General features: G+C 45.7%; 1 protein-coding gene across 1 annotated transcript in view; it reads left to right on the forward strand.

Moving 5' to 3' along the window:
* sec16a (SEC16 homolog A, endoplasmic reticulum export factor) overlaps positions 1-13,827 on the forward strand; it is a 36,646-nt gene that overhangs the window by 15,233 nt on the left and 7,586 nt on the right. The window contains 7 exon segments of the mRNA XM_034232280.1: positions 276-387; positions 10,893-10,998; positions 11,155-11,295; positions 11,380-11,493; positions 11,647-11,848; positions 12,938-13,356; positions 13,461-13,508. Of these exon segments, the coding sequence (XP_034088171.1) occupies positions 276-387; positions 10,893-10,998; positions 11,155-11,295; positions 11,380-11,493; positions 11,647-11,848; positions 12,938-13,356; positions 13,461-13,508 (1,142 nt within the window).

Consider the following 13,827-nt stretch of genomic DNA (forward strand, 5'->3'; position numbering starts at 1 on the left):
TGTGGGAGATACATGTATGTAATGTCCAGGTCCATTAGGGGCTGTAATATATACAACGTTTCAACAATAGCAACAATAACACAAATGGATAATATAAAGTGATTACAAATAAAACATGGATGTAGAGTAAAACCGAGTAGTGGCATTATTAGTTTTTAAATAAGAGATGAGTTTTACGAAGTGATTTAAAAGATGAAACTAGTATTGTTTTCATTCTGAACCACAACAAAGACTTTTCCTCACATTCTGTCGGTCCCTGCGTTGTTTCGCTGCAGCTTCCAAGGGGCTGATCGATGCGGCTCATTTCTGCTACCTGATGGCCCAGGTGGGTCTGGGAGTTTACACAAAGAAGAGCACCAAGATGGTTCTGATTGGCTCCAACCATAGGTAAGAGATGGAGGCAGGTACACACTAGGGCTGTACCCGAATATACGAATATTCAGTCGTTGGCCCACTATTCGGTTTTCAATTTTGTTATTCGGATATTCTTTTTTTTTCTTTTTATTGAATTTATTGAAATCTCCAATATCAACGTAAGAGCTTGTGCCTCTTCGGGGGGTGCTAACACTTAACCATACACTTTATCCTTTACTTTCTCCGTCTTTATATGTAGATATTTATTTTCTCCGTTAATCTCCGCTCCTTTTGTCTGTCACGTTGTTTCCATAGCAACAACAACTTCCTGTCAACAGCGCTAACTCTATGTATGTCCATACAAAATAGGAAGCCAAGCCAAATTACACTGTAATCTGAGTTTTTTTCATTTGAACTGTATTGTCATACTATATCTTAGATATTTTATTTAAGTGTATTTGAAGTGTACTAAGTATTATGTTCGTAACCTGTATTTAAATCAGGCTTTATAATTATTTGAGTGGCCGAGATCATGTAAGTGTATTTCAAGTGTACTACTGTATGTATTAATTTATTGAGCTGTACTTAAATCAGGTTTTAAAATTGTTTGACTGATAGAGATCATGCAATGTTATTATTTGTTTATTGATTGTTATGAACCTGCCTGAGGACCACAGATGGAAATTAGCTATTAGCTATAATCTGGCATATTGCATCTCTTCTCTTTGCTAAGATTAATGTATTTGTACGTATGGTCCTTCTATAAATAAATAAATAGATACATATATATATATATATATACTTAAGACATATATACAACTGCAACGAAAGTAACAAACATAATATCCTTTTCAATTTCAAAGAAGATAAATTGGGTTATTTACATTAACATATAACTATGAAACAACAATACTGTCGAATAACAAAATGAATGCCTTGAATAAACCGAAATACACGTGTTGAAGCCGAATATTCGCTGCTGATTACTACCGAATATCCGGAGCCCGAAAAATGGTATTCGGGACAGCCCTAGTACACACACGTTCAAGGTTCTTTATTTTGTCATATGAACATAGCAACAGTGTAGTTATGCCGATGACATTCTTAGGTCACAGGCTTCTCCAACAGTGCAACACAATAATACAGATAAACAGAAAGATATAGTGCAGGTAAATAATAAATACAAAAAGAAAAATAGTTTGAAATAGTGCAATAAGAGTCTATAAGCGCATTCACACCAAGTACTTTTCCCACAAAGGTTTCTGAGAACTCTTTAGTTCTCATGAACTAAGTACAGATCGCGTTCACACCGGAATAAGTTCCTGGGGGTGGATTAGGCAAATGAAGCGAAATGAAGCCGCTGACGTCACTTCTTCTGCTTTGGGTTTACCGGCAGGCCGCAAACAACTTCACGGCGTATACTGTCGCCCAAAATCCCCGGCCGGAAGTCCCCGGAGTTGGGGACTGGCTTCAGTAGAAGCTGCTGGGACTCCCAGCAGCTTCTACTGAAGCCTTCCGAGTAAATCGCCAGAACGCCGACACCTCCTCATCTCCACTGCTCCCATGTTTTTTTTTATGTTGCCATAAGTTAGTCTCTCTGCGTTTCTGCGCTGGGCTAATGCTAATGCTAATAATGCAATGCGAGGATAATAAAATGGCGGCTTCACAAAACATTTTGGGAGTTTGACGGGGCGTGGTTTGCAATCCGCCCAGCCAATCAGACACAGGAACCTTTTTCTCCCACGAAATTCCCTGCTCTCTAGCAGGGACTGAAAAGGGGGTAAAAAAGGTTCTTTAGAACTAATTTAGTTCCTGGGACTTTTTGGTGTGAATGCAACTAAATCGTAGTTCTCAGGAACCTTTGTGGGAAAAGTACTAGGTGTGAACGCGCCTTATATGCAAGTTTTTGGAATGATATATTAGATAAATAGATCAATAATGACTAAGTAGCAGATGAATATTGTGGATGTTGTTTCAACAGTTCAGGTGTTTAACAGTCTTATGGCTTGTGGGATGAAGCTGTCCCTGAATCTGGTGGTTTTAGTCTGGATGCTGCGGTAACGCCTGCCAGACGGCAGCAGACAGAACAGTTTGTGGCTGGGGTGATGGGGGTCTTTGGTAATCCGGAGGGATTTCCTGAGCCGCTGGGAGTAAAGGTCCTCCATGGATGGCAGCTCCATCCTGGTGATGTTCTCTGCCGTTTTCACCACCCTCTGTAAAGCCTTACGATTAAGGGCGGTGCAGCTGCCGTACCAGGCCGTGATGCAGCCAGTCAGGATGCTCTCTATGGTGCACCTGTAGAAGGTCAGGATGCTCTCTATGGTGCACCTGTAGAAGGTCAGGATCCTCTCTATGGTGCACCTGTAGAAGGTCAGGATCCTCTCTATGGAGCACCTGTAGAAGGTCAGGATCCTCTCTATGGAGCACCTGTACAAGGTCAGGATGCTCTCTATGGTACACCTGTAGAAGGCCAGGATGCTCTCTATGGTGCACCTGTAGAAGGTCAGGATACTCTCTATGGTGCACCTGTAGAAGGCCAGGATGCTCTCTATGGTGCACCTGTAGAAGGTCAGGATGCTCTCTATGGTGCACCTGTAGAAGGTCAGGATGCTCTCTCTGGTGCACCTGTAGAAGGTCAGGATCCTCTCTATGGTGCACCTGTAGAAGGTCAGGATGCTCTCTATGGTGCACCTGTAGAAGGTCAGGATACTCTCTATGGTGCACCTGTAGAAGGTCAGGATCCTCTCTATGGTGCACCTGTAGAAGGTCAGGATACTCTCTATGGTGCACCTGTAGAAGGTCAGGATACTCTCTATGGTGCACCTGTAGAAGGTCAGGATCCTCTCTATGGTGCACCTGTAGAAGGTCAGGATCCTCTCTATGGTGCACCTGTAGAAGGTCAGGATGCTCTCTGTGGTGCACCTGTAGAAGGTCAGGATGCTCTCTGTGGTGCACCTGTAGAAGGTCAGGATGCTCTCTATGGTGCACCTGTAGAAGGTCAGGATGCTCTCTATGGAGCACCTGTAGAAGGTCAGGATGCTCTCTATGGAGCACCTGTAGAAGGTCAGGATCCTCTCTGTGGTGCACCTGTAGAAGGTCAGGATGCTCTCTGTGGTGCACCTGTAGAAGGTCAGGATGCTCTCTATGGTGCACCTGTAGAAGGTCAGGATGCTCTCTATGGAGCACCTGTAGAAGGTCAGGATGCTCTCTATGGTGCACCTGTAGAAGGTCAGGATCCTCTCTATGGTGCACCTGTAGAAGGTCAGGATCCTCTCTATGGTGCACCTGTAGAAGGTCAGGATCCTCTCTATGGTGCACCTGTAGAAGGTCAGGATCCTCTCTGTGGTGCACCTGTAGAAGGTCAGGATGCTCTCTGTGGTGCACCTGTAGAAGGTCAGGATACTCTCTATGGTGCACCTGTAGAAGGTCAGGATCCTCTCTATGGTGCACCTGTAGAAGGTCAGGATGCTCTCTATGGTGCACCTGTAGTAGGTCAGGATGCTCTCTATGGTGCACCTGTAGAAGGTCAGGATACTCTCTATGGTGCACCTGTAGTAGGTCAGGATGCTCTCTATGGTGCACCTGTAGAAGGTCAGGATACTCTCTATGGTGCACCTGTAGAAGTTGGAGAGTATCCTGGAGTCCATGTTGAACCTCCTCAGCCTGCGGAGGAACAAGTGCCGCTGTCGAGCTGTTTTGGGGATGGTGTTTGTGTGATGAGTCCATGTCAGGTCCTCAGTGATGAGTCCATGTCAGGTCCTCAGTGATGTGGACCCCGAGGAACCTGAAGCTGCTGATTCTCTCCACCATAGTCCCATTGATGGCGATGGGGGCGTGTCCCTCTCTCTGCTTCTTCCTGTAATCCACAAGCAGCTGCTTGGTTTTGCTGACGTTGAGATGGAGGTTGTTATCCTGGCACCAAGATGTCAGGTTTTCGACCTCCTCTCTGTACGCCGTCTCGTCGCCCTCGGTGATCTGGCCGATGACGGTCGTGTCGTCAGCAAACTTCACGATGGTGTTGGAGCTGTGTGTGGCCACGCAGTCGTGTGTGAACAGGGAGTAGAGGAGAGGGCTGAGCACGCAGCCTTGAGGGGCTCCGGTGTTGAGGATCAGGGTGGAGGATGTGATGTTTCCCACCCGCACTGCCTGGGGTCTGCCCGTCAGGAAGTTCAGGATCCAGTCACAGAGGGCGCTGTTGAGCCCGAGGTCTCTGAGCTTGATGGCCAGCTTGGAGGGCACAATGGTATTGAAGGCTGAACTGTAGTCAATGAACAGCATTCTCACACATGTGTTTCTCTGGTCCAGGTGTGAGAGGGCAGTGTGGAGGGGGGGGCTATGGCGTCGTCTGTGGACCTGTTAGCTCTGTAGGCAAACTGCAGGGGGTCCAGAGAGTCAGGGAGGGAGGAGGTGATGAAGGTTTTGACTAACCGCTCAAAGCACTTCATGATGTGTCCAGTGTGCATCTGGACCCGGTGACAACATTACCTATTGACGCAGCAACCACTGTAAGTTATATTCTTGTTTAATTAGACTTCTCGGTTTCATTTATTCGACTCTGTATAATTGTTATTGTAGCTAAAACGGCTAAATCGCTTTTGAGAGATTTTAAATCTCAGATCTGCTCAGGCGAAACCTGCTTTACAGCTCTCAGCACTCAAGCCTGCATTATTAACATAGGCAGGGCCAGTCTATTGATTGCGTGAAGTAGAACTGCGTGACTCAGTCATCCTTTAGCTCAAAAAGCATTTAAATACCGCATTTAGAAACTGATGAACTCAGTGTGCATCTGGACCCGGTGACAACATTACCTATTGACGCAGCAACCACTGTAAGTTATATTCTTGTTTAATTAGACTTCTCGGTTTCATTTATTCGACTCTGTATAATTGTTACTGTAGCTAAAACGGCTAAATCGCTTTTGAGAGATTTTAAATCTCAGATCTGCTCAGGCGAAACCTGCTTTACAGCTCTCAGCACTCAAGCCTGCATTATTAACATAGGCAGGGCCAGTCTATTGATTGCGTGAAGTAGAACTGCGTGACTCAGTCATCCTTTAGCTCAAAAAGCATTTAAATACCGCATTTAGAAACTGATGAACTCAGTGTGCATCTGGACCCGGTGACAACATTACCTATTGACGCAGCAACCACTGTAAGTTATATTCTTGTTTAATTAGACTTCTCGGTTTCATTTATTCGACTCTGTATAATTGTTACTGTAGCTAAAACGGCTAAATCGCTTTTGAGAGATTTTAAATCTCAGATCTGCTCAGGCGAAACCTGCTTTACAGCTCTCAGCACTCAAGCCTGCATTATTAACATAGGCAGGGCCAGTCTATTGATTGCGTGAAGTAGAACTGCGTGACTCAGTCATCCTTTAGCTCAAAAAGCATTTAAATACCGCATTTAGAAACTGATGAACTCAGTGTGCATCTGGACCCGGTGACAACATTACCTATTGACGCAGCAACCACTGTAAGTTATATTCTTGTTTAATTAGACTTCTCGGTTTCATTTATTCGACTCTGTATAATTGTTACTGTAGCTAAAACGGCTAAATCGCTTTTGAGAGATTTTAAATCTCAGATCTGCTCAGGCGAAACCTGCTTTACAGCTCTCAGCACTCAAGCCTGCATTATTAACATAGGCAGGGCCAGTCTATTGATTGCGTGAAGTAGAACTGCGTGACTCAGTCATCCTTTAGCTCAAAAAGCATTTAAATACCGCATTTAGAAACTGATGAACTCAGTGTGCATCTGGACCCGGTGACAACATTACCTATTGACGCAGCAACCACTGTAAGTTATATTCTTGTTTAATTAGACTTCTCGGTTTCATTTATTCGACTCTGTATAATTGTTATTGTAGCTAAAACGGCTAAATCGCTTTTGAGAGATTTAAATCTCAGATCTGCTCAGGCGAAACCTGCTTTACAGCTCTCAGCACTCAAGCCTGCATTATTAACATAGGCAGGGCCAGTCTATTGATTGCGTGAAGTAGAACTGCGTGACTCAGTCATCCTTTAGCTCAAAAAGCATTTAAATACCGCATTTAGAAACTGATGAACTCAGTGTGCATCTGGACCCGGTGACAACATTACCTATTGACGCAGCAACCACTGTAAGTTATATTCTTGTTTAATTAGACTTCTCGGTTTCATTTATTCGACTCTGTATAATTGTTACTGTAGCTAAAACGGCTAAATCGCTTTTGAGAGATTTTAAATCTCAGATCTGCTCAGGCGAAACCTGCTTTACAGCTCTCAGCACTCAAGCCTGCATTATTAACATAGGCAGGGCCAGTCTATTGATTGCGTGAAGTAGAACTGCGTGACTCAGTCATCCTTTAGCTCAAAAAGCATTTAAATACCGCATTTAGAAACTGATGAACTCAGTGTGCATCTGGACCCGGTGACAACATTACCTATTGACGCAGCAACCACTGTAAGTTATATTCTTGTTTAATTAGACTTCTCGGTTTCATTTATTCGACTCTGTATAATTGTTACTGTAGCTAAAACGGCTAAATCGCTTTTGAGAGATTTTAAATCTCAGATCTGCTCAGGCGAAACCTGCTTTACAGCTCTCAGCACTCAAGCCTGCATTATTAACATAGGCAGGGCCAGTCTATTGATTGCGTGAAGTAGAACTGTGTGACTCAGTCATCCTTTAGCTCAAAAAGCATTTAAATACCGCATTTAGAAACTGATGAACTCAGTGTGCATCTGGACCCGGTGACAACATTACCTATTGACGCAGCAACCACTGTAAGTTATATTCTTGTTTAATTAGACTTCTCGGTTTCATTTATTCGACTCTGTATAATTGTTACTGTAGCTAAAACGGCTAAATCGCTTTTGAGAGATTTTAAATCTCAGATCTGCTCAGGCGAAACCTGCTTTACAGCTCTCAGCACTCAAGCCTGCATTATTAACATAGGCAGGGCCAGTCTATTGTCGCCCATCAGCTGTAGATAGTTAACTAATTAACTTCAGCTGTGAGAACTGAGCAATCAGGTGTCCATTTCGGGTAGCTCTTTCCTGGAGCGGCAGCTTCAGCGGCAGACAGGCTAAGACTGACAAAGACATTAGAGTCCTACGGGAGTAAGACTGACAAAGACATTAGAGTCCTACGGGAGTCACGAGGGAGGCAAAGAGGAGGCAAATCCTACTTTGATTGAGCTAAGTATCGTTGGCGTTTTTAATTTTTACTTTTGTTATTTAGCCCCTCATGCTATAATCATGTGTATTTTCTCCATTCCTGTTCATGTGTCTTCTCGCAATTATCACTGGCCCCGTGTATCTCCTAATCGATATAACCGGCCTGCTCTCGTCTATCCCACGTGCTCCACTGAGATCCATCATCTAGTTTCAGGTGGCCTGTGGAACTGCCAGTCAGCTGTTCCTAAGGCTGACTTCATCTCTGGCTACACCTCCCTGCAGTCTCTGGATTTCCTTGCTCTCACTGAGACCTGGATTACTCCATCCAACACATCCACCCCAGCAGCTATCTCCACTGCATATTCCTTCTCCCATACACCCAGACCCACTGGCAGAGGAGGTGGCACTGGTCTCCTGCTCTCTCCCAAATGGAGCTTTTCCCTCTTCAAGCTACCTAACTTTACTCCTTCCACCTTTGAGTTCCATGCCGTCACAGTAACCCATCCTATACAGTTAACCATTGTTGTTCTCTACCGTCCACCAGGCGCCTTGGGGGACTTCTTGGAGGAATTAGATCATCTCCTCTCACACATCCCTGAAACTGGCCCTCCCGCTGTACTTCTCGGAGACTTCAACCTCCAGATGGGGAAGATAGACGAACTAACATCTCTGTTAACCGCCTTTGCTTTCTCACTCTCTCCGTCCCCACCGACTCATAAAGCTGGCAATGTCCTTGATCTCATATTCTCAAGGAACTGCGCTACTTCTAACCTCTCTGTAAACCCGCTCCACACATCCGATCACTTCTTCATTTCATTCTCTCTATCCCTTTCCAAACATAACAAACTAATCTCTTCCCATCCTACACTTGTCCGCCGTAACCTTCGCTCCCTCTCTCCCTCTACCTTTGCCTCGTCGGTGCTCTCAGCCCTCCCTTCCTCTGATTCGTTCCAACTACTGCCTCCAAACTCTGCTGCAGAAACTCTCCTCTCTACTCTCTCATCCACTCTGGACTCGCTCTGTCCTCTGACATCTCGGCAGGCTCGTCAGTCCCCTCCGGCTCCCTGGCTAAATGATGCACTGCGTGCTAATAGAACCGTCCTTAGGGCAGCAGAGCGGAAATGGTGGAAATCCAAACACCGTGACGACCTCCTAACCTATCAAGCTCTCCTCTCCTCTTTCTCTGCTTCGATCTCTCAGGCAAAAAGCACTTTCTTTCAAGATAAGATCCAATCTTCCTATTCCAATCCTAAAAAACTATTTTCCATCTTCTCCACCCTCTTGGACCCTCCAAAAGCTCCTCCCCCCTCCTCACTTCTGTCAAGCGACTTTGTTACCCACTTTGAAAAAAAGGTTAATGATATTCGCTCTTCTTTTTCTGACTCACCTTTACTCACCGCTGGGTCACCAGACCTTCCTTCCACCAACACACTAACCTCCTTTTCCCCTCTCTCTCCAAGTGAGGTTCTTACCCTCATTACCTCTGCCCGCCCTACCACCTGTCCTCTGGACCCTATCCCTTCAAACCTCCTTCAGACTATCGCTCCTGATATTCTACCGTTTCTCACCCATTTCATCAACACTTCTCTAACTTCTGGTCACTTTCCAAACAGTCTCAAGGAGGCAAGAGTAAACCCTCTCCTAAAGAAACCCACTCTCAACCCGTCTGATGTTATAAACTACAGGCCTGTCTCTCTCCTCCCGTTCCTGTCTAAATCACTTGAACGCGCTGTCTTTAAACAACTCTCCTGTTATCTCAATCAGAACAACCTTCTGGATCCGCACCAGTCTGGTTTCAAGGCAGGTCACTCCACAGAAACTGCTCTCATTGCTGTCACTGATGAACTGCACACTGCCAAAACTGCATCCCTCTCCTCTGTCATCATCCTGTTGGACCTGTCTGCTGCATTCGACACGGTGAATCATCAGATCCTCCTTCGCACTCTCCAAAAACTTGGAGTTTCTGGCTCTGCACTTTCCCTCCTCACCTCATACCTGAAAGACCGTACCTACAGGGTGACTTGGAGAGGGTCTGAGTCCGACCCTTGTCAATTAACTACGGGGGTCCCTCAGGGCTCTGTTCTTGGTCCCCTCCTCTTCTCCTTGTACACAAACTCGCTCGGATCAGTCATTAGCCCGCATGGTTTTTCTTACCACTGCTACGCTGACGACACCCAATTAATTCTGTCCTTTCCCCGCTCAGAGACCCAGGTCATCGCACGCATCTCTGCTTGTCTAGCTGACATCTCTCAGTGGATGTCTGCTCACCACCTCAAACTCAACCTTGACAAGACTGAGCTGCTCTTCCTCCCGGGAAAAGATTGTCCAACTCTTGACCTGACAATCAACATCGGCACCTCAGTTGTTTCCCCGACTCAGACTGCAAGGAATCTGGGTGTGACCCTAGATAACAACCTGTCCTTCACTGCAAACATCGCTGCTACAACCCGTTGCTGCAGATACACGCTTTACAACATCAGGAAGATACGTCCCCAGCTGACCCAGAAAGCGACGCAGGTTCTGGTCCAGGCTCTCGTCATCTCACGCCTAGACTACTGCAACTCCCTCCTGGCTGGTCTACCTGCATGTGCCATCCGACCTCTGCAGCTCATCCAGAATGCAGCGGCTCGTCTGGTTTTCAACCTTCCTAAATTCTCCCACACCACTCCGCTCCTCCGCTCCCTTCACTGGCTTCCGGTAACTGCTAGAATCCACTTCAAGACACTGGTACTTGCTTACCGTGCTGCGAATGGATCTGGCCCTTCCTACATCCAGGACATGGTTAAACCGTACACCCCAGCGCGTGCACTACGCTCTGCATCAGCCAAACGACTCGTTGCGCCCTCGCTGCGAGGGGGACCCAAGTTCCCATCGGCGAAAACACGTGGGTTTGCTATCCTGGCTCCAAGATGGTGGAATGAGCTCCCCATTGACATCAGGACGGCAGATAGCTTGCACATCTTCCGGCGCAAACTGAAAACTCATCTCTTTCGACTCCACTTCGAGCGTTAGAACGATTAACGAAGCACTTTTATACCAATAAAGGACTGGATTACCTAAAGCCAGTTGAGTAGCACTTGAAATGTTTGGCTCTATGAAACCTGATATACTTATATGATTCTGTTTTCTTCAAGGTTGTGTCTTCCTGGTCGAATGTACTTATTGTAAGTCGCTTTGGACAAAAGCGTCAGCTAAATGCAATGTAATGTAATGTAATGTAATGATGATGGAGGTGAGTGCTACTGGGCGGTAGTCATTGAGGCTGGTGATTTTTGACTTTTTGGGGACAGGAACGATGGTGGAGTGTTCCTAAGGGACCTTTATAGACCGCAATACATTTAGCAAGTTATGTCTCACACATCTTATCTTTGTCTTTTCAGTATGCCCTTTTTCCAATGTGCGAGCAATGAAGCCATCCAGAGGACTGAGGCCTATGAGTACGCTCAGTCTCTGGGCTCCCAACCCTGCTTACAGCCCAACTTCCAGGTGCATTTATATTTTATTTACAGATACAATAATAAACCTAAAAACCTTATTTTGGCACTATATTAAAGATAAAAGAGGCCTATCCAAACTGATAAAGAAGTGTTTGCATTTCCCTACCTGCGTAACACTGTCTCTGCTCTGTTTATCTCTCTGAAGGTGTTCAAGTTGATCTATGCATGCCGCCTAGCTGAAGCCGGTCTGAGTGCTCAGGCCTTCCACTACTGTGAAGTTATTTCGAGGACTGTCCTCATGCAGCCTTCATTTTACTCTCCTGTGTTCATAAGCCAAATTATACAGGTATGCACTCACTCTTCTCTCAGTTCAGATACGTAACGGTTTTAGCTAAATAAACAAATGTTATGTTGTGCTTTATGTCGATAGATGTCAGAAAAGCTACGATTCTTCGATCCACAACTGAAGGAGAAGCCGGAGCAGGAGCTGTTTGTTGAACCTGGATGGCTGAGCCACCTCAGGCAGCTGGACGGACAGATACGGGTAAGGAGGAAACAGAAGGATTTCAAAATATAGCGCTTTGAAGACAGTAGTTTCCTATGGGCTGCTTAGACTTGATTGCAACGTCTTATACTTGAATGGTTCTGTGTAGTTTGTTCCCATGTACCAAATGTTGAATGTGTATCTCCTCTCCAGACGGGGGTGATCACCTACAGCTCGGACAGAGCCCCCTCCTCTCAGTACGACTGCAGCAGCCCCAGCTCGGACCTGGACCAGCTCAGCCCCTCTGAGCCCTACAACATGCCGGTGGAGATGGACGGCCCCGCCCCCGATAACCAGCTGATGAGCTCATTACTGCCAGGCCCCCTGCAGCAGGGAGTGCAGCTGATGCCTCCAGGTGTGTGTGTGTGTGTGTGTGTGTGTGTGTGTGTGTGGTGTGTGTGTGTGTGTGTGTGTGTGTGTGTGTGTGTGTGTGTGTGTGTGGTGTGTGTGTGTGTGTGTGTGTGTGTGTGTGTGTGTGTGTGTGTGTGTGTGTGTGTTGTGTGTGTGTGTGTGTGTGTGTGTGTGTGTGTGTGTGTGTGTGTGTGTGTGTGTGTGTGTGTGTGTGTGTGTGTGTGTGTGTGTGTGTGTGTGTGTGTGTGTGTGTGTGTGTGTGTGGTGTGTGTGGTGTGTGTGTGTGGTGTGTGTGTGTGTGTGTGTGTGTGTGTGTGTGTGTGTGTGTGTGTGTGTGTGTGTGTGTGTGTGTGTGTGTGTGTGTGTGTGTGTGTGTGTGTCACTGGACAAAACCCACTTACACTAGCTTATATGTTCAATAACATCAACAGAGAGAGGGGAAATATTATAATTTATTTACGAACAAAACTTGTAATTATTTGACCTTACTTACGTAATTATTTGAATTGACCTTGCTGTTTATCAAAGCACACATCCTTGGTTATTTATTCTGTTTCCCAACAGTCACCACCTCTAAATTGTTCAGAATAAAACCTGATTTCATGAGATGTTTTTATGTTCTTCACAAGAGCACGATATATTGACAGACGCAGTAGTTTTACCTCAATGACCATAGTAAAATCACATTACATTCAAACTCAAAAGTGTACAAAATGAGATTGAATAAGTAACAGGTCAAAATGGAGTGACCATGGTAACAATTGAACACTAATCCTCTGAAACATCAGAAGGAGAGACAAAGGGTTATCTATTTCCTGACATTGTGAAAGGACTCTATATTTAGTGGGTTCTCAGACCCAGGTCCTTTTGCTGGGAGAAGTGTGTCATCTGTGTTTTTCATTAACATCTCTTTACTCTGAGCCAGACTCAAATCGCATCACACTCCATGTTCATTCAACTGATCAACATTTGACCTCTTGTTGTGATATCTTCTTTTAACCGTTTCTTATATAATGACATTTGAAATCTAATCTTGTTGCTGCTTTAACTCCTGAATAAAGCTCCATCTTATCTCCCCTCCTCTTCCTCTCAGCTCCCACCTCTATCCTCCAAGACGGGATTGCCCCTCCTCAGCATTTCCAACCCAACGACGTGCCCCAGTTCTACCCGGTCCCCCCCAGCGGAGCCCCAGGCCAGATGCCAGTCTCCCTAAGCTACCCTCCGCAGGGCCCCGTCTTCGCCCCCCCTCCCTTCCAGCCTCAACCTGAGCAGATAGAGATGTTCCCAGGGGCCCATCAGCAACCCCCACCTCCTCAAATGGGCCAAATGTCCCCACATGTACCGCACTCCCCTATACAGATGAACCCCCCACCACTGCAGATGCCTCAGCACATGCCCCCCACTCCTATGCACATGCCCCCTGCAGAGTCGATGATCCATAGCCCCCCTGAGATGCATCAAATACCCTCCTTCACCCCGCAGAGGGACTTCTACGACCAAATGGCGACCATGGTCAGTATCTGGGAAAATATCATGTAGCCGTCTTCAGGAGTCTTTATCCATAGAAGTGTTTTCGCCTACTAAAATATGAACTACTGTGTTTTTTGGTACTGCAGGGTCCTGGGAGGAGGTCGAGGACTGTTTCTCAATCTTCAATGCATATGGTGCGTTTGTGTTTCACATAAATAATGCTCATCTGTCCGGGTTTGTTAACGTTGGTTTCAGCTCTGATTTGGAGCAGGTTGTTCTAGCTAGGAAATGTAAAATATAGCTGATTGAACATGTGGATTTAACATTGGTTTAACCTTAAGGAAAATACATTGTTATTACCAGCAGAGGGAGTCCATCAATGAGTTACTACTTTAAGACGGTAAAGAAGAAAGAGTCAAGCTGATGAGTCTCGTCAGAAAGGTTTATCTATGTTTATATAATATACAAATACTCATTTGTCCAGGGTTAGGCTTTTTGGGTTTATTTGTTTTC

The sequence above is a fragment of the Gymnodraco acuticeps genome, unplaced genomic scaffold, assembly GCF_902827175.1.
Source record: "Gymnodraco acuticeps unplaced genomic scaffold, fGymAcu1.1, whole genome shotgun sequence".
NCBI classification, from domain to species: Eukaryota; Metazoa; Chordata; class Actinopteri; order Perciformes; family Bathydraconidae; genus Gymnodraco; species Gymnodraco acuticeps.